The 19,461-nt window shown below is 42.6% G+C and overlaps 1 protein-coding gene across 1 annotated transcript in view; it reads right to left on the reverse strand.

Annotated features, from left to right (window-relative positions):
• LOC131978685 (titin-like) overlaps positions 1-19,461 on the reverse strand; it is a 164,923-nt gene that overhangs the window by 100,884 nt on the left and 44,578 nt on the right. Inside the window, 24 exon segments of the mRNA XM_059342397.1 lie at positions 109-821; positions 1,466-1,540; positions 2,331-2,447; positions 2,635-2,721; positions 3,096-3,891; positions 4,039-5,198; positions 5,656-6,087; positions 6,331-6,420; positions 7,150-7,365; positions 10,039-10,107; positions 10,279-10,338; positions 11,230-11,274; positions 11,359-11,445; positions 11,612-11,689; positions 11,811-12,050; positions 12,305-12,572; positions 13,304-13,384; positions 13,588-13,771; positions 13,854-14,136; positions 14,700-14,819; positions 15,175-15,462; positions 15,982-16,277; positions 16,719-16,998; positions 18,655-18,939. Coding sequence (XP_059198380.1) covers positions 109-821; positions 1,466-1,540; positions 2,331-2,447; positions 2,635-2,721; positions 3,096-3,891; positions 4,039-5,198; positions 5,656-6,087; positions 6,331-6,420; positions 7,150-7,365; positions 10,039-10,107; positions 10,279-10,338; positions 11,230-11,274; positions 11,359-11,445; positions 11,612-11,689; positions 11,811-12,050; positions 12,305-12,572; positions 13,304-13,384; positions 13,588-13,771; positions 13,854-14,136; positions 14,700-14,819; positions 15,175-15,462; positions 15,982-16,277; positions 16,719-16,998; positions 18,655-18,939 — 6,350 coding nt within the window.

Consider the following 19,461-nt stretch of genomic DNA (forward strand, 5'->3'; position numbering starts at 1 on the left):
TGGCTCAGGCTCTTCTTCTTTTGGGGCTTTAGGGCTTCTTATCCATCTGGATTTTTCATCTTCTGCCTCCAGCTCTTCAGGTTTCTCAACATGAGCCAGTTCAGATACCTGTTCAGCTGCAGTGAACACTCGCTCTGTTCTTCCAAGTGTCATTAACTCTCGATCCTCTCTATCGTGAAGCTTCTGAATTGTCAGTTCTGTATCATAATGTCTCGTAACTTCGACTCTCTGCGTTATCACCTCCTTCTCAGGCTCTTTAGGCTTAGTGGGCACCTTTTTTAGTTTGATCTTCTGTGGTTCTTCTTCTGGTTTCCCTGATTTTTCAAATGGTTTCAGTTTGACGGAGTCTTTCTCCTCCTCCGTTTTTGGTAGTTTAGTTATTTTTTTCTTCTCAATCTTGGGCCCCTCAGGTTCTTCCTCTTTCTGTGGTTTCTGGGTTCTCGTCCATCCTTCTTTCTCTGCTTTCTGTACAACTACAACCTTTTCAACTTCCTCAAAGTATCCTAACTGAGCAGTGTGCTCCTCTGCAGTGAAGATTCGCTCAGTTCTTCCCAGTGTTATAATCTCTTTGTCTTCTCTGTCATGAAGTCCGTGAACCATTAGTTCTACATCTTGACGTCTTGTCATTTCAGCTTTATGAGTTATGATTTCTTTCTCAGGCTCTGGAAGTTTCACTGGAACCTTCTTCAGCTTAATGACCTCTGGTTCTGGTTCTGGTTCCTTCTCTTTTGGTACTCTGGTGAGTTTACTCTTCAGCTTGGGCGATTCGGGGGTTTTTGCCTCCTGAACTGGGATCTTACCCTTTTGCTTAAGTGATGTCACTGTGGTTGAGGCAGTAAATACACTTTTTTATAACATTCACATAGAGACAAGAAACTCAACATGGCATGTAACACTTTAACAACACAATTCTCACACCACTTAAACATGTAAATGACAAACAAGAAAGATCTTCGTTTTTATGAGAGAACAACTAACCTCACAGTTTTAAAGAAGAAGCTAATATTTGATATACCTTTAGTTGGTCCAGGAGCTGAAACTGGTTCCTTGTCTGTAAGAGTTTAAAGAAGATCAACATGAGTACACACAGTACAAACGAAAGGACAAGGTTCATTTATGTTTTGAGACACTTAGTTAAGAAAGTGTGGCATGCTTGTTTTTTGTTAAAGTTGCATGTTTACCAAGTTACAGTCAAGTAACTTGAGATGCACAAAGAGACATTGCTTGAAAAGCATTTCTGGAGTTTATTTGGCCTCTTTCAACAGAAACAGTTATTCTGAAAGACTTGGACTGGATTAGAGAACTGAAGACCAAAGACCAACAGATTTAGACACTGACTGTATTTCCTGAATCAAAGCTCAGATTGGTTTGTATGAAGACTGAAGCTGTCACATAAGAAGTGCTTTGAAGCAGGAGGCAAACAGAACAGGAACAACATAAATGAAAGTTAGAGAAGAGATGTTACCTTCAGGAGGATAGAATTCCTCTGAGACAGAAGAGGGTTCAGCCGGAGACGGTTTCTTCACTGCTTCAACTTGAGCTACAAGAATGCCAAGTTGATTAGATCACTGGCAAAGATCTGGTGAACAAACAACTGACAGATACTAAAACAACACGGACAGAATGAAAGATTTCTTTGAGGTAGTACAGACGAGGACTTCAACAACATATATACGACACACAGAAAACACTACCTGCAGGAGACACGATTCTTTCTGCTGGAAGCTTTGGTGTTGGCGGAGAAAGTTTCCTTTCCTCTGGAGCAGACACTTGGGAGTACAAGATACCAAAGGTCATGACCCAGATAACAAAAGACATAAACGTGACAAGATATTAAAAGAGACACCGGAAAGACTGAAGATGTTAAGAGTGAAGATAAAAGAGACAGGCAGAAAGTCATCTGGACAAAAACACAACCAGACCAAAACACATCAACACACAGAAACAGAGTTTTATAAGGTCCACAAAACAAAGTGAAAGAAGTACCTGCAGGAGGAGTGACCTGGGCAGCAGGAGCAGCAGGAGCAGCAGGAGCTGCAGGAGCTGCAGGAGCTGCAGGAGCTGGGGGCTTTGGTGCTGCTGCAGATGGTTTCTTCTCCTCTGGACGAGACACTTTAAAATACAAGATGCCAAGATCACGACCAAGACAACAACATGGTCAATGAAGACAGACAGATGCATTGAAACAATGCAAGATAAGACAAAGGACACAGAAGACAGCAAGTGAAAACTGGCAAAAGAGAAAATCTGTAGATTACCATTTTACCAGCCAGCAAAGAAAACAAACAGACAGACATCTAGTTAACAACAAATCCGAGAGAAGAAACTACCTGCAGGAGGAGCAACTTTCTGTGTAGGAGCAGAAGGAGCAGCAGGAACAGCAGGAACAGCAGGAGCTGAAGGCTTTGGTGCTGCTGCAGAGGGTTTCTTCTCCTCTGGAGGAGATACTTTGGGAATACAAGATGCCAAGGTCACGACCAACAAAACAACATGCTTGGTCAAAAACACAATGACTGACACATGGGAAAAACATGGAAACACTGAAAACAACACAAACAAATGGACAAGAAAAACAACGGGGCCGACTCTTGATTGTTCAGCAAAGATGAAGAAAGTACAAACTGAACAGACTACCTGCAGGAGGAGCAGCAGCTCTGGCTACAGGAGGAGCAGGAGGTGACGGCTGTGGAGCAGAGGGTTTCTTCTCCTCTGGAGGTGAAACTTGGGGAATACAAGATGCCAAGATCACAACCAAGAAAAACAACACGGCCACTCAAGACTTGTCAACAACAAAAGATGGCTGAGACACAAGTTACTTCAAACAGCACAAACAGATAGAAGAAGGGATGAGACTGTGAAGATGTGAAAAAGACCTCAACCAATGAAAGATATTAGTAGTCCAAGAGAGGTTCCTTAGTACAGGGGGACATGACAAACATGTTACAAAGATGGTGGACGGAGACAGTTTCCTGTGATGGTTGGTGTAAAATATCTGTGTTATTCAAGAATCTTTTGGAAGAGGTTAGTGTAGGAGATGCGAGATGTTAAATCTCTTGAAAGAGGGTTTGATCTGATGATGATCAAACAAAGAATACCTTTCTGAAGAGTTCGTTGTTCAATCTCCTGTGTTCCCTTCTTCGTTTTCTTGTCACCTTCTCTCGTTGGTGGAGGTTTCACTGCTGCTGTTCTAGCTTCCTCATAAGAATCCACCTCAGGGGTGGAAGCAGGTTTCTTGGAAGGAAGATCTCCTTCTTCAGGAGGAAGATGTTTCTTCTGTGGTGGAACTTTAGTGGTAGCTCCCTTTGCTGTAGGGATTGGTTTCTGGGTTTCTTCAGGAGCAAGAATAGCTTTGGGAAGTGTTGGAGCAATCTTTTTTGGAGGAACAACAGTTTCTTTTGGTGGTGTAATTTCTTCTTGAATACAGACCCTTTCCTCAGGTGAAGGAACTGGAGGGGACACTTCCCTACTTGCTGGTATAGATCTTGCTGGGACACGTTCTTTAGAAGGCTTTGTGATTTCTTCCCTTGGAGACTCCATCTTTTTAGGAACCTTTTCAGGTTCAAACTGAATTGTTTTCTCTTCTGCAGCGAATACTCCTTCAGTTCTTTCAAGTCTTGTTACCTGATGAACTTTTTCCCTGTGTGGGATCTCTTTCTGGTCTTTGCTGACGTCAGGAGTTTCGTCTCGACTCCTCAGTGGAACATCTTCATCTTCTCTGTGTTTTACAGCAGCAGAGGGTCGATCTCTCTGTGGAGTCTCAGCTCTCTTGAATGGTGTGCGTTCAGTATCTGTCTTTGCCTCACCTTCTTTCTGAGCTTTTGGAGGTTCAGCTGCTTTGGGTTTCTCAGGTTTCTCAAATGGTTTCAGTGTTACCACTTCCTGCTCCTCCTCCTTCTTTGGCAGCTTCTTTATTTTCTTTTTAGTTAGATCTGGCTCAGGCTCTTCTTCTTTTGGGGCTTTAGGGCTTCTTATCCATTTGGATTTCTCATCTTCTGCCTCCAGCTCTTCAGGTTTCTCCACATGAGCCAGTTCAGATACCTGTTCAGCTGCAGTGAACACTCGCTCAGTTCTTCCAAGTGTCATTAACTCTCGATCCTCTCTATCGTGAAGCTTCTGAATGGTCAGTTCTGTATCATAATGTCTCGTAACTTCGACTCTCTGCGTTATCACCTCCTTCTCAGGCTCTTTAGGCTTAGTGGGCACCTTTTTTAGTTTGATCTTCTGTGGTTCTTCTTCTGGTTTCCCTGATTTTTCAAATGGTTTCAGTTTGACGGAGTCTTTCTCCTCCTCTGTTTTTGGCAGTTTAGTTATCTTTTTCTTCTCTATCTTGGGCCCCTCAGGTTCTTCCTCTTTCTGTGGTTTTTGGGTTATCGTCCATCCTTCTTCCTCTGCTTTCTGTACAACTACAACCTTTTCAACTTCCTCAAAGTATCCTAACTGAGCAGTGTGCTCCTCTGCAGTGAAGATTCGCTCAATTCTTCCCAGTGTTATTATCTCTTTATCTTCTCTGTCATGAAGTCCATGTACAGTTAATTCTAAATCTTGACGTCTCTTCACTTCAGCTTTATGAGTTATGATTTCTTTCTCAGGCTCTGGAGGTTTCACTGGAACCTTCTTCAGCTTAATGACCTCTGGTTCTGGTTCTGGTTCCTTCTCTTTTGGTACTCTGGTGAGTTTACTCTTCAGCTTGGGCGATTCTTTCTGCTCAGTATAGGCTGAAGGAATGTCAGCATCAACAAGTTTCTTTTCTTGAGGAGTTTTCTTGAAGGCCAGTACCTCTTTTTGGGATGTGTCTTTCTTTGAAGGCTGAGTAATTTCAAGTTCATCTTCCTTTAGAGGTGGATAGGAAGACCTCAGAGATATTTCTTCTCTCCAGTCTTCTGTTTTGTACTCTGGAAGTTCTTTTTCTTCATAAGTTTCAGTGTCCTCCAGTGACTCACTATCTCCAACCAGGTGACCGCTATGGTACCATAAAGAAACCTCTTCCTCTTCTTTTGCAAGATGTTGTCTTACCTCCCTTTTAAAAGATCTTTCATCTCTCACAATCGATTCCCTGACCTCCACTTCCCTTTCAAATGTCCTGACTCGTCCGACTTCTTCTGACTGAGAAGTCCTCTCTCCACGAGCCTTCTGTAGGGACGCAGCTCTGTTGTCTTCAAGCACTGCTGATGTTTGCTTAAGATCAGTCTTCAATGGAACTGAGGTCATTTTTAAGATTGAAGATTTGCACCATGGAGCGGTGGCCAAGAGATAAACACAAGATAAAAACCGTCAAGACACAAAAGCACAGGTCTCTGTATTAAGGTGAATATTCTGCTGTGAGCCTCATTTTACAACTAAACTTTCTTAATCTTTGGCTTGACTAAAACTTTTCCAGGAGAAAAGACCTGGTCTGGTTTCAGGGTCAAATGAACACAGTTTAAATGCGATGGTCATTTGTTCTGACTTTCTTGAAGTAGCTGAGACACATTTGTATCCTCTGTTTAACTGTTTTGATAATTGATACAGTCAACACACACGACAACACAGACATCAGGACAGAACCTCGGAAAAGTTAGCTTCATAGCTCCAAACAAAACATACACATAGTAAGTTAAAAGATCAAGAGATTAAGATGATGAGCGATCAGTTAGAAAGATGTTCAGACTTATCTACCTTGTTGCTGAGGCTTTTTAGCCAGAAGAGTTTGCTTTGGTGTTTCCACATCTCGGGACACTGGTTCCTCTGGAGTTTTCTTTGGCTCTAGTTGTGGTTCAGCAACCATTTTGGGTGCTGGAGGTGCCTTCTTTGGAGCTTCAGGAATCCTCTTTCTTTCTTCCACAATCTTCTTTGGTTCTTCTGGAACGTTTACCGGGGCCTCTGGAACCCTCTTTCTTTCTTCCACAACCTTTTTTGGTTCTTCCGGATATTCTCTTGATTCTTCTGGAACCTTCTTTGGCACCTCAGCAGCCTTCTTGGTTTCTTCCAGAATCCTCTTGGGTTCTTCTGGTTTTGTTTCAGGGACAAACCTCGGTGCTTCTGGCTGCGGTTTTCCAGCCAGCAGATGTGGCTTTCTTGGAGCTTCAGATGTCTTTGGTTCTGAGACCACTTTGAAGAACAATTATGTATAAAAGGATTATTTTTGGTAACCATATCTGGATAAATATGCAAGGGAAAGTCACACTCTAACGAGTGCTTAACAAGTTCAAAGATACTAAGAGATTACTTTACTTGTGACATTCAAAAGCAGCTCAATTGATACAATTAAACAAACTTGGAACATGAATAACAAAACAAACAGAAAGCAGAACAGCACAACAGAGAAACCTATGAAGAGCATCTCTGCAGTACCTTTAGTTGGAACCACTTCGGCCTCAGGTGGAGTCACCTGAGGCACCGACGATCGCACTGCAGGTTCCTCTGGTCTGGGAACATCTTGCACTTAAGAGAACATTGTGTATTGTTTAAGCTGCAGGTAATGATCAACGCTAACATGGAATAAAAGATCACACTCTTTACGAGTGAATTCTGACAGAAAATAGTGGAGACAAGTGGAGATTTAAAGGCATCAGTACCTTTAGCTGGAAGGCGTTCTAGTGCTGAGGGAGTGACCTTGGCTGCAGTTGGCTGAACTGCAGGTTCTTCAGACTTTGGTCGCTCTGCTGCTTTAAAGAACATTATATCTGTGTTCAGTAACGGCAACCACTAAGGCTTCAACACTACAGTCCACTCTAACGAGTGCTACTACAGAAACACATGAAACACACAACACAGCGTTACACACATTAAAGAGTTCAACATCTCTCCAGTACCTTTTGGTAAACTCTCTTCAGTCTTATGTGGAGGAATCTTGGCAGCGATTGGCTGAACTACGACTTCCTCTGTTGTGGCTACAGCTGGCACTTTGGAGAACATTAAAATATTTTCCATTTTAACTCTACTTTTCTCAGAAGGTTAATGTAGGAACAAGGTGTGAGCTCCATTATTAACACACTACAGCTAGGAAGTTAGTTTTTAGAGGGGTTACATGTATACAACCCTGTCAACTTCAGATCCTTTTAAGAGGTTAGTAGTGAAGAACATTCAAGATTTAAACAAACGTGTTAAAGAGTTATACGTGTAGACCACAGCAACATGAAACACAACATTCTGTACAACACCATGTGTTACCTCTCGCTGCTTTAGGGGCTTCAGGGGTTTTCTTTGCAGGTTCAACTTTCGGTGCTTCGGGTTCGAGCTTCACTTTGGGTTCTTTCGGCTCAGGTGCCACCGGTTTCTGAGGCGCCACTTTAGGCTCTGGGGGAACCCTTTGTGGCTCAGGAGGGACCTTTCTGGGAACGCTCACTTTCTCTTGTTCAGGTTCTGGTTTGGTGTAAACTGAAGGTTCTTCAAGGTTAACAAAGAAATATCACTGTGAGTCAACACTCAGCACACAGCTTTAAGAGTGAAAGAAGAGGAAGAAGAAGGAGAACATAACACACCAAACATAAACAGACATAAATATACATATACACACATATATACAGTGTATATATATATATATACACACATATATATATATAGCACAGACAGACAGATGCTCTTTACGCATCGTAAGAAGTTTAGCTCTTCAGACAACAAAAGGTTATACAAACAAGAGTGGAGAACTTGAATTGAAGTTCATCCTGAGACCTTTTTATTTGATGAAAACATTACAGACTGATTGCCTGATTGTATGATTTCATGCTAAAATCTCATATTCAAAAAACTATTTGAAAAGGTAGCAACTCCAAGACAAAATACTCACATCTGACTCAAAAACCAGTGAAATGTGAATATTTAGTTCTTCTTGACTCTCAGATTTGCTGCCTTTGGGTTTCGTTCACTTGCTGAGGTAGAACCTCGTTTCTCAGGACAGTTTAAAAACAATCACTTGTATAACAATAAATTAGGGCTGTCAACTGATAAACAATCTTAAAACTGCTTGTAATAATGTTTCATTCCCATTTTATCCAGATATCTGGAGATCAGAGGTCTTAAAAGGGATATGCCAGTTTCTCCTCGCCAAAATTTAGTCAAACTTTGGAATCATTTCACGTCCTTCCCGTCGGCGTACCGAAGGAATATTCACCAATACGCTGATAATACTCTGCTATATATATTTATGTATTTATGTTTGATCACATCATGGTACGAATGTATTCTGTACGTTTTATATGAAACCAGCAGGTTCCCTTTTATGTTGCATTAATTGTGTTCATTTTATTTAATGTTAACTATTTCAAATTAATTGGAAAAAAATGTTGACAGCACTAAAATAAATATATACAGTATTTATAAACATTGTTATAAATATTCATATTTTATATTAATATGAAATATTTATATTGTTAAGAATGAAGAGTGTGAGCCAATAAAGACTCTTTCAGAGGACAAACTGAAACAAAACACTTTGTTGTGAGCATTACCTTCTGCAGCTGCAGCTTCCTTGTGGGGAGCCGGAGCGGCGACAGAAACCTCGGGCTTCGTTGCTTCTGGTACTTTAAAATATCATCATAGAGGTCAGTTTTCAGACCACGATCAATGCTAACAGCATTTTATTATTTAAAATAAATAAATAAAGAAGAGGAAAAAGAAAGTGCAACAGAAGGAACATAAATGAGAAGAACAGGAAGTGGTAAAGAGAAGAAGCGGTACTGTCAGATACCTTTTGCTGGCGCTGAAGGCGGAGCTGCAGGCAGAGAAGGTTTCTCCTCTGTCGTCCTGTAAACCTCAGGAACTTGAAAGATGAAGAAAGTTCACGTTAACACCTCGTACTGTACAGAAAGCTCTGCTGAGGGTTAATAAGAGCAAAGAGAGCCAAGAGCAAGAGTTACAGACGTAAAACACCAACATGAAGAAGAGGAAGACGGACTAAAGATCTAAGGTCAGGCGGAGCTGCAGGAAGAGAAGCTTCTAAAGCAGCTGCAGAGAATGACCTAGAGACAAACATGTTACGCTGCAGCTACACGCTTCATGAAACAGCTACATCCTTCATGAAACAGCTACACGCTTCATGGAACAGCTAAAATCTTCACAAAAAAACCTACAAGCTTTATAAAACAGCTACAAGCTTCTCAAAACAGCTACATGAAACAGCTACAATCTTCACAAAACAGCTACATGAAAAAGCTTCAAGCTTTACGAGACAGCTACAGGCTTCATGAAAGAGCTACAAGCTTCATGAAAGAGCTTGAAGAACAAGCTTCACAAAACAGCTACAAGCTTTACAAAACAGCTGCGGGCTTCACGGAAGAGCTACAAGTTTCTTGAAGCAGCAACAAGCTTCACGAAACAGCTACAAGATTCACAAAACAGCTACAAGCTTCACGAAAAAGCTACATGAAACAGCTTCAAGCTTTATGAAACAGCTACAAGCTTCATGAAACAGCTACAAGCTTCACGAAACAGCTACAAGCTTTACGCAACAGCTACAAGCTTCACAAAACAGCTACAAGCTTCACAAAACAGCTACATGAAACAGCTTCAACCTTACCGAACAGCTACAAGCTTCATGAAAGAGCTACAAGCTTCATGAAAGAGCTACAAGCTTCACAAAACAGCTACATGAAACAGCTTCAAGCTTTACAAAACAGCTGCAGGCTTCACGGAAGAGCTACAAGCTTCATGAAACAGCTACAAGCTTTACGCAACAGCTACAAGCTTCACAAAACAGCTACAAGCTTCACAAAACAGCTCCATGAAACAGCTTCAACCTTACCGAACAGCTACAAGCTTCATGAAACAGCTACAAGCTTCATGAAACAGCTACAAGCTTTACGCAACAGCTACAAGCTTCACAAAACAGCTACAAGCTTCACAAAACAGCTCCATGAAACAGCTTCAACCTTACCGAACAGCTACAAGCTTCATGAAACAGCTACAAGCTTCATGAAACAGCTACAAGCTTTACGCAACAGCTACAAGCTTCAGAAAACAGCTACAAGCTTCATGAAGCAGCTACAAGCTTCAAGAAACAGCTACAAGCTTCATGAAACAGCCACAAGCTGATTGGCCATTTTTCTAAAAAAGCCTTTGTACCTTCAGGGACGACTTCTCTCGTCTCCACATGAGTCCTCTCAATTATCTCTCCAACTGGCTTTTTCTCTTCTGGTGAGGAAGAAAATTGAACTTAGAGAGAAAGCAGCTAACTGAAGTCTGCCGCCGGTCTTTACCTCGAACCAATGTCATTCACTTAAAGGAGATTTAGTGTGAATAAACAACAATAAGACAGAAAGATGACGGACATGAAAAGCAAAACAAACAGAATGAAAATGATACCTGTGACAGAGGAGTAGCGCACAGAAAGCGTCTCTTCTTCCACCATCACACTTTTGAAAGCTACAGATCATTAAAGATAATCAGCCGTTAGAGGATCTGATCAACGATTTTAACTTTGTGCACAAGAAGATGATGGAAAACAATGACTTCACTTCTGAGATGAATCTCAAAGGTTGATATAAAACTCCAGATTCTGACTTCATTCTGCAGATTCACCTTACACATTTAAAATAAAAGTCTTTAATCTTTGAATTTGAAAATTGTGACATTAAGATCAGAAAACTGCAACAGAGAATCTTGAGAAACTTTTATTTCAATATTATTTTTTTAATGACACAAAAATGACTTATAGTCTTGGATAAAATAATTTAATGTGAGAACTTTTAATTGAAATTCATAGAATTAATTGACCGAGTTTGGAAACTCCTCACATTAAACTCGGATCTGAGATTGAAAATTCAAGAAAGAATTCTTAATTCTAAAATAAAAATTTTTTAATGAAAAAATATATCTCTTCAATCTATATCAAGAAGTATGTCGTTCAATTCAGGATTCAAGACTTTTATTTTTAGTTCATGATGTTGATATCTCTGACATTAAAGAAATAATCAGAACTGAACTGAATTCTGATCTCATGAATCTGAGATTAATCTCAGACTTTAATTTGATTGTTTATCCACATTTTCTTCTTCTGCACATTTGTTTTAAGTTTTATTAGACGAGTTCACATGTGGAGGTTTTTCAGTTATTAGGAGAAATGATAGTTGAATTAATATTAACGGAGTTCAATATGAGCACACGGTTATTGAGGATGAGAGTTATGGGGTGGTGAAGATGTTGAAGGTTTTAAGATGTTTCCATGTTGAAATGCAGAAAGTCACTTTTCTTCACGCACAGTGAGAGTTATTAATGTTGGAGGTGATGACAGTTAGTATATAATATTTTCTGTACCTTTCACTTCGGTTCTTTCTTCGTAGTGATAAAATTCGGACGAATCTTTCGACAGAAGAAGAGTTTTATTAATGAGCTGAGAGACTAAAGTTAAAGAGATGGAGATACAGTTTTAAAGTCCAGACTCACCTCGAACAAACACAGAAGCTGCTTCTGGAACGTGAACGGACGAGTCGGGGACGTCTGAAGGTTCAGACACAAACACAACTTCAGTAACTAATGTTCAGATAAAAAGATGAGCTAATACTTCTGTCTTTAAAGTACTCACCCTGAGGAACCTTTTCTAAACCAATCTCTGTGAAGGACAAGTAACAGCATGTTATAATAACTAACTGTCATTGACTTTAATTTAATCTTAAATCTGATCTCTAAGCGTACGCACCTTTCCCCGACAGGTAGAGCTCCGCGGTGCTGCGAGCTTCTCCCATCGGCTCCACACGAGCAATCACAGAGTAAACGCCTGACGGAGCGACACGTTCATTATTAATGTGTCACTTTTTTTCTTTCACACATTCCAACAACTTTCCTAACCTCTAAAATATGAGATTTCAGTGATTGAAAAGCGTCTGTGTTGAACGAACCTTCGTCCTCCGCCGTCACGTTACGGATGGTCATAAAGTGGCGCCTGCCGTCTGTGCTGAAGTTATATTTGGCGCTCTCTCTGAGCTCCCACGAATCTTTGTACCACGTGACGGTGGCGTGGTCGAAGGACAACTCGCACTCGAAGGTGGCGCAGGGCCGCTCGTTCACCTCGATGCTTCGGATGCGTTTAGTGAATTGAATTTGTTCGGCTAAAAGCAGACGGTTAACACAGTTAACGTCTGATCACAGTCACTGAGGTTAGAACGTTATTATTGATCTGTTTGTATTATTGATGTCTTTGTAGTTTTGACTAAAGATAAAAGAAGAAAAAAGAAGAACATAGATAAAGAGGTGAGTGAGCTGTTAGTCTGGAGTCGTTGCTCACCTGTCTTCACTGTAGCTCCTGCTGATAAAACAAAGCAGCGGGACATGAGGACACGGTACAGCCAGACAGACAGGTATCCATCACACACTCAGGAGGTCGAACACTTACCTGTGACGGTGAGCTTGGCGTTGGAGATGTGAGGGCCGCACACCACACGGTAGGTGCCCTGGTCTTTGCTCTGGCACTTCTTGATCCTCAGGTAGTGGCGCTCACCCACGCTGCTGATGTCATACTTGTCGCTGGAGTCCAGTTTCTGCGTGCCTTTGTACCAGGTGAGCGTGATCTCCGGGTAGTTGATCCGGATCTGACACTCGAAGGTGGCGCTCTGACTCTCGGGCACTGTCTGGTCGCTGATGTCCTCCGTCACGGAGACAGGCTGAGGACATTACAGACGTGTTGTCAGCTCTGATTGGTCGATCTTTACAGCCTCACGGTGGCTGTTTGAACCTCAAATCTACAGTTCAGTTGTTGTTTTTTTTGTTTTTTTTTTAAGATTTTTTTTTTTGCATTTTACTGCTTTTTTAGATAGTGACAGATAGAAAGGGGGAGACAGAGGGGAAGACATGCAGCAAAGAGACCTCAGGCCGGATTCGAACCCGGGTCTGCTGCAGCAAGGACACGGCCTTAATGGTACGCGCTCTACCAGTGTGAGCCAACGGGACGCCCCTACAGTTCAGTTTTAATCCTGACGTCCTCGAGGAGTTAGAGGTTGAACACACAATACACCAAAATTGAAATTGAAATTAATGGTAAAGAATACATTAATTTTGACAAAACTTACAGTATTTTGTTTACTGATGTTACTAATTCGGGGGGTGACATCAAACAGAGACCTGATCCTTTATTATAAATAATGTTGTATTTTAATGTACAACTAATTCATTTTAACTCACTATTCTGTCTTTTCTTTGATTGATCCTTTGAGAGATTTAATGAGACTATTTACTGTAGATAAAAACTAATATTAAGCCCTAAAAACATGCAGGTACAATACATTAAACTTCAGGATGTTCTCATAAACAGTTTGTGCTGTGATGCATTATAATTGGTATCTGGGGGCTGATTATTGTTTGTGTTTTCAGCCTGGTGTTGGTGTTTCTCAGGTACCTCAGTGCCGACGCGTCCCTCCAGCTGCTCGATGAGTCGGGCCATGTCCTCCTCCTGAACCCGGCCGCCGTGCTCCACCTCCTGCAGCAGAACAACATTCAGGTGTGTTTTATCTCTTCTTTATCACCAACATGGAACCCATTTTGTTCCAGTTTATGCATGTCATTTTGAACCGTTAAGAGCATCTGGACCAAAAATAAATTGATTTGGAGAATTGGCTCCCAGCTGGAACCAAAAAAGGTTTTCATTACCACTGTCAAACCATCAGCAGTTTTCTGTCTCACCACTTTCCCGGTCTGCATCTCCTTCTCCTTCTTCAGGAACTCGACGGCCTGCAGGATGGCGCGGTAGTCGTGGATGTTGTGCTCAGTCAGGATCCTCTCGTATTCTTTGGGGTCGTGACCTCTGAGCAGGTCCACGATATCGATGTCTTCGTCTTTCTTTGGACTTTTCTGCTTTGAGGGAGTCCTGACAAAAACCAAGTAAACGATCAGAGCTGCTGTCTTCTCATCGACGAGAACCAGAAAACAGAGAATCACGTGTCACTCACTTCCTCAGCATCGTCCTTATGTCTCCCATTCCTTCTTTCACCTCCTTCTTGGTGACCTCAATCTCGGCGCTGCACTCGATCTCTCCGTGTTTGTTGGTGGCGACGCACCTGTAGACGCCCGAGTCAGATTTGGTCACCTCTTTGATCTCCATCTTGGCGTCCTGGCCCTTGTGCTCCATGGAGATACGACCACCGGGGGTCATCTGCCTCCACTTGCCCTTCATCCACTTCACGCTGGGGATCGGGTCGCCTCCGATTTTGGCAATGAAGGTGGCGGTGCCCTCTGCAGAGAAAACGCAATCAGACATGGAGCTCCACATCTGTCTCAGTGTGATGGATTAATAAGTGGCTCATAACACATCTGCATATATAACTACCTGCTGTTCAATGTGTTTCTGAACTGTTCATTCACTCAGTTTCTCACATGTCCTGTCTGTGGCTGAGGACCTCAGGATATGCAGTCTAAAACAGTAAACTTTATATTCTGCTCTGTAACTTTTAAATTGACAGTTTCAGAAACAAAATTCCAGACGGATCTCACCGTATAGGCCGCCTCTTTATCTGCCTCTAGTTTGATTTTCTGCCATTTTAATTGTGTCCAAATTGTGTTTTTCATTATTTCAAATTTGGAGCAATCTATACCAAATTTGGTCCATAATATCTCTGGAACAAGCTGGAAAAATCTTCTTTTTCTGATTTTTCAGATTTAATTCAGTGTTGCTGTATCTGGCCCTTAAAGTTGGCTGAAAATGTCTCCTGAACACTTTGTGCACTATCATTGAGCTCAGTCCACCGTTGAAAGAAGCAGGTAATGCTGTTCATGTTGATCTGCAGTGCTCAACTTACTCTCTGTGACGGAAACGTTTTGGGGTTCCTCGATGAAGAAAAGGTTGTCGAGTCTTTTGACCGGAGCAGCTGCGGCGGGGGCGGGGGCGGCCTCGGCAGGGGCTGCCTTCACTCCTTTATCTGAAACGAAATGATGGAGGTGAATGCAGAGTTGTAACATCTGACTGATACAAAGTAGCACAGTCAGAGCCTCAGACTAACTGGCATTAAAGGAATCTTGTGGTTTTAATGGACTACAGTGTACAACACAGAAAAATAAAGAATTTGATGTGTATTAAAGAGCAGTATTTATTGGACTAATGCCTCAAACTTTAGTGGGTAAATGATCTCAATAGCACAAATACTTGCCAAAATGTTCATAATGATCTTGACTTGCTATATCATAAAAAAAAGAAAGTTGGGTAGAAACCTGGAAACACTGGTTGAGTTCTGCAGGAGTAAAATATTCTTCAAAATAAAACAGTAAACAGATTACCTGTCACAGTGACTCTGGACTTGCAGAAGTCAGTGCCGGTGGCATTGCTGGCCTTGCAGAGGTAATCCCCCGCGTCACTCTTCGACACTGCGCTGACCTCCAGACAAGGCGTCCCGCCAACAAATGTGATTTTCGTGTTCCCGCTGGACTTCAGCTCTCTCCTGTCCTTCATCCACTGGATGTTTAGAGTAGGGGAGCCAATCACGTGGCATTTGAGGCTCAGCTTGTCGCCCTCACTCACAGACACCGGCCCCAGAGGGGTGTCGAACTTTGGAGCCTGTCCGGTTTCTGAAGGAGTAATGGGAAAGAGGCAGCTACAGATACCTGCTTTTTTGACAAGTAACAGAAAGAGATGCTGGAGCCTCTTCTGCAGACTTAAACCAGACTGTGAAGTCTTTGTATTTAAGTCAGACTCTTACCCAAAAGTGGTGAAGTCACACCAACACCAACAACAGAAAAATCATGTTCTCTGTTTGGGAACACAAGCTGTTGTGGCTATTAATCCGACTTTATGAGTGAAAACAAGGGTGTGCCCCAGGGTTCCATCCTAGGACCACTTTTAATCACACCAAACCACCTGTTATATGAGGATGCACAGCTGAATTTTACTGCGCCACTTTCTGGTGCGACCCGAAAACATTTGCTCCATTTTTATTGGCTTACTAAAGATGCAATATGTCTCATTTTTGTTTTCAGGTCACACCAAGTTGGTTTGGGTTCTTGGGTTTTTAACGGATAAAGGAACACACTACAAAACATGAAGTCCAGTCATGATGAGTTTTAGAAGATGAACTAAACCGCTCATACCTGAGATGGTGAGAGAAACTCTGCATGAAGTCTGGCCGGCATCGTTGGCTGCTGTGCAGGTGTAAACCCCGCCGTCAGAGGTGGTGGAGTCTCTGACACTCAGCACGGCCACGTTGTTCTTGAAACTGACGTCGTATTTGTCAGAACTGTAGATTTCATTGTTGTCCTTGTACCAGGTGACATTCAGCGGTTGGGAGCCGGACACCCGACCCTCCATCTTCACCATTTTACCCACAGAATCCATCATGGACTCGGAGGGCTTCTTGGTGAAGTTTGGAGGGACTTTGCGCTCTGTTAGTGGGGGAGAAAGTGAAGAAAATCAGGCCGTGTTGTGACATTAGGAAAATCCTCGAAATATCATTTCCCAGGCCACCAGGCCTTCATCATGTCAGTGGAGGAAACAGAGAACCACAACAAGCAAGACAACAAAAACAACCTGCAACACAGAAACAAACAAATACAGAATATAACCTAATTAACAAATATTTCAGTTATGAATCCCTTTGTCCAGCAAGCAAATATTTATCTGACCTAACCATGACACCATGGAGAACATGCTGTCAAAACAGTTTCTTTACAGACCGAACGAACACAGAACCAACCAACCCGAAACACAAGACACTGTAACCAGGACGCTTCAGGTCTTGATGTTACTAATGAGCACGGGACCACAGGAGACAATCACTACACCGACGTTAGAACCAGATGAGATGCAGGATGTGTTTGTTAATGTGTTACCTATTTTAACATGAGCGTGGCAGGTGTCGGTTCCTGCAGCGTTGGAAATTTCGCAAGTGTATTTTCCGGCTGAGGCGGCTCTGTCGTTGTTGAGGACCTCCAGGACGCAGGAGGAGTCGGTGGTTTTGACGTTGTACTGGTAAGAAGCCCAGATCAGCTTGTCGTCCTTCTTCCAAGTCACGTTAACCCTCTGGCTACCGGCGTACGTACACTCCAGCCGCAGAGCTTTACCCAGCTCGTGGGAGACGTCCTCCAGTTTCTTGACAAACCGTACGGGTTCTGAGAGAAGCAATGTTGAAATCAGTCATGGAAACTAACCGATAATCTTTGCATGCGGAGGAGTCCGTGGATGTTCTCATGCGGAGAAACAGAGGCTATGTGACTGCAGGGACGTTTACCTGAGGCGCTGAGAGGCTATGTGAGTGGCAATAGCAGTTACCTTTAGGAGTTTCATGCTTGGAATAAGTGATGAGAACTGCAAGCAAGTGTTGTTGGTTAGTGTTACCTAGTTTGACATGAGCATGGCAGGTATCAGAGCCTTCAGCGTTGGAAATTTCACACGTGTATCTTCCCTGAGCCTCTTCTCGGTCACTGTTGAGGACGTCCAGCACGCTGCTGCAGTCTGTCGTCTTCACATTGTACTGATAAGACGCCCAGATCGGTCTCCCGTCTTTCTTCCAGCTCACGTTCATTCTTTGGTTACCGGTGAACGCAACTCTAAGCGTCAGCGCTCCGCCGACTCTGAACGTGGTGTTTTCCAGCTTCCTGATGAAGCGGGCGGGTTCTGTGAGGAGCAGTGAGGGTTGTTAGGTGCAGAGGTGAAGGGAAGCAAGCAGAAGCAAAACTTAGTTACAATTCACTGATCAGTTTAATGAAGTGAAGTGTAGAATCTGAACACACTCCCGTCCAGCTCCTGTTCTTCTGGTCACACAGGGTTTCTTCCATCGGTCTTTCTGAAATCTAATTTTGTTCTATTTATTTATTTTATTTGTCAGAGTCCATGCCAAAAAACATGAATCCCAAATGCTTTGTCCTCTTACATTTACCTACTGAAAATATTTTCATGAAGGCTTTGTATGATTTCTTAGGAAAACTTTTGCAATTTGTTGATTTCGTATGAAACATAACAAGAAGATGGTTGTTTAACACAGCTGTTAAAATACCTACAAGGAACTTTTAACTGGATTTTAACACTTCATAGTATATTGATGATTGTCTCTTCATGACCTACATCAGCCAGAATTCTGACAAAATTACACAAAATCCTGCAGGTTCTCCAGAACCTCCTTTAGCTCAGACTGCAGCAGTGAGCAGCCAGCCGTGGAACCCACAGCAACACCTTGCTGCAGGAGGCCATCGCCACGCTTTTCCTCTTCCATGTCTGATTATATTGAATGTTTCAGGATATAAACAAACAGAAACTATTTTTTTCAAGGATGGAAGATGCCTTCTTTGTCGTGTGCAGACCAGGAGAACAGAAGCAGTCCGGGCTGAGATTCTTTCTACAGCTATGTGTTTGCAAAAGCCAAAGTTTAATGTTTAGTGTTAGTGAGATGTGAGAGTTATACCTTTCTTAGAGGTTTTACAAATGACATGAGCGTCGCAGGTGACAGAACCTTCTTTGTTCGCGACCTGGCAACAATAGAGTCCAGCCGCTTCCTGTCTGTCACTATTGAGGACATCCAGGACGCACGAGGACTCGCTGGTCTTCACGTTGTATTGGTACGAAGCCCAGATCGGCTTGCCGTCCTTCGTCCAGCTCACGTGAACCCGCTGACTGCCAGCGTACGTGCACGCTAGCCTCAGCGGGTCGCCCAGGCGGTACGACGTGTCCTCGAGCGTTTTCACGAAGCGCACAGGTTCTGAGAGAAGCAACAGTGTTAGTGATGTGAAGGAGCTGCTGGCAGAGCAGTGAGTGAGTGAGTGTTTTAGAGCAGTTACCTAGTCTGACATGAGCCTCACAGATAGCCGAGCTGCTAGCGTTCGAGATTTCACAGGAATATTTCCCAGCAGCCTCTTCTCTGTCACTGTTGAGAACTTCTAAGACACAGGAGCTGTCTGTGGTCTTCACGTTGTACTTGTAGGAGGCCCAGATGGGTTTACCGTCTTTGGTCCAGCTCACATACACGTGCTGGCTGCCCGTGTAGGTGACCTGGAGCCTCAGAGGCTGGCCCACCCTAAAGGTCATATCCTTGAGCTTGGTCACAAAGCGCACAGGTTCTAGGAGAAGCAAGGATGTTAGCAGTTAGTCAGCTGCTGAGGAGGCTGAGCAGGTTGTTAGAATTAAAGTTAGCAAGTGAGCTAGATCAGAAAAAAACCTAATAAGGCTCATTGTTTTCAGTTCTTAATGATTTCCAACAAAAAATAAACCCAGATTGTATATTCTTATGTGCTGATAATAGCATACATAGTTTATAATATTAATGTATGTATGTAATATGTAATTTACTGCCACCAGTCAGAGGTCTGCTCCTCTCTTTGATTACAACTGGTTCAAACACGGAATAATGCAGCTTGACACTAAAAATCTGTGTATCAGTGCTCTGACTTTCAGGAGGTTTTTACCAGGAGCCAACAACAAATGGACTTGCTGATTAAATCGGAATAAAGCAGGTTCGGCATGTCAGTAGAGGAACATTTGCTCCACTTGTTTCTCTGATATTTATGGATCCTGACATATAAAGTGTGTTGTTAAGAAGTCAACGTATTATGAGGGGACACAAAGCTTGTCCGTTATTTAAA

This window comes from Centropristis striata, chromosome 10 (assembly GCF_030273125.1).
Source record: "Centropristis striata isolate RG_2023a ecotype Rhode Island chromosome 10, C.striata_1.0, whole genome shotgun sequence".
Classification (NCBI taxonomy): Eukaryota; Metazoa; Chordata; class Actinopteri; order Perciformes; family Serranidae; genus Centropristis; species Centropristis striata.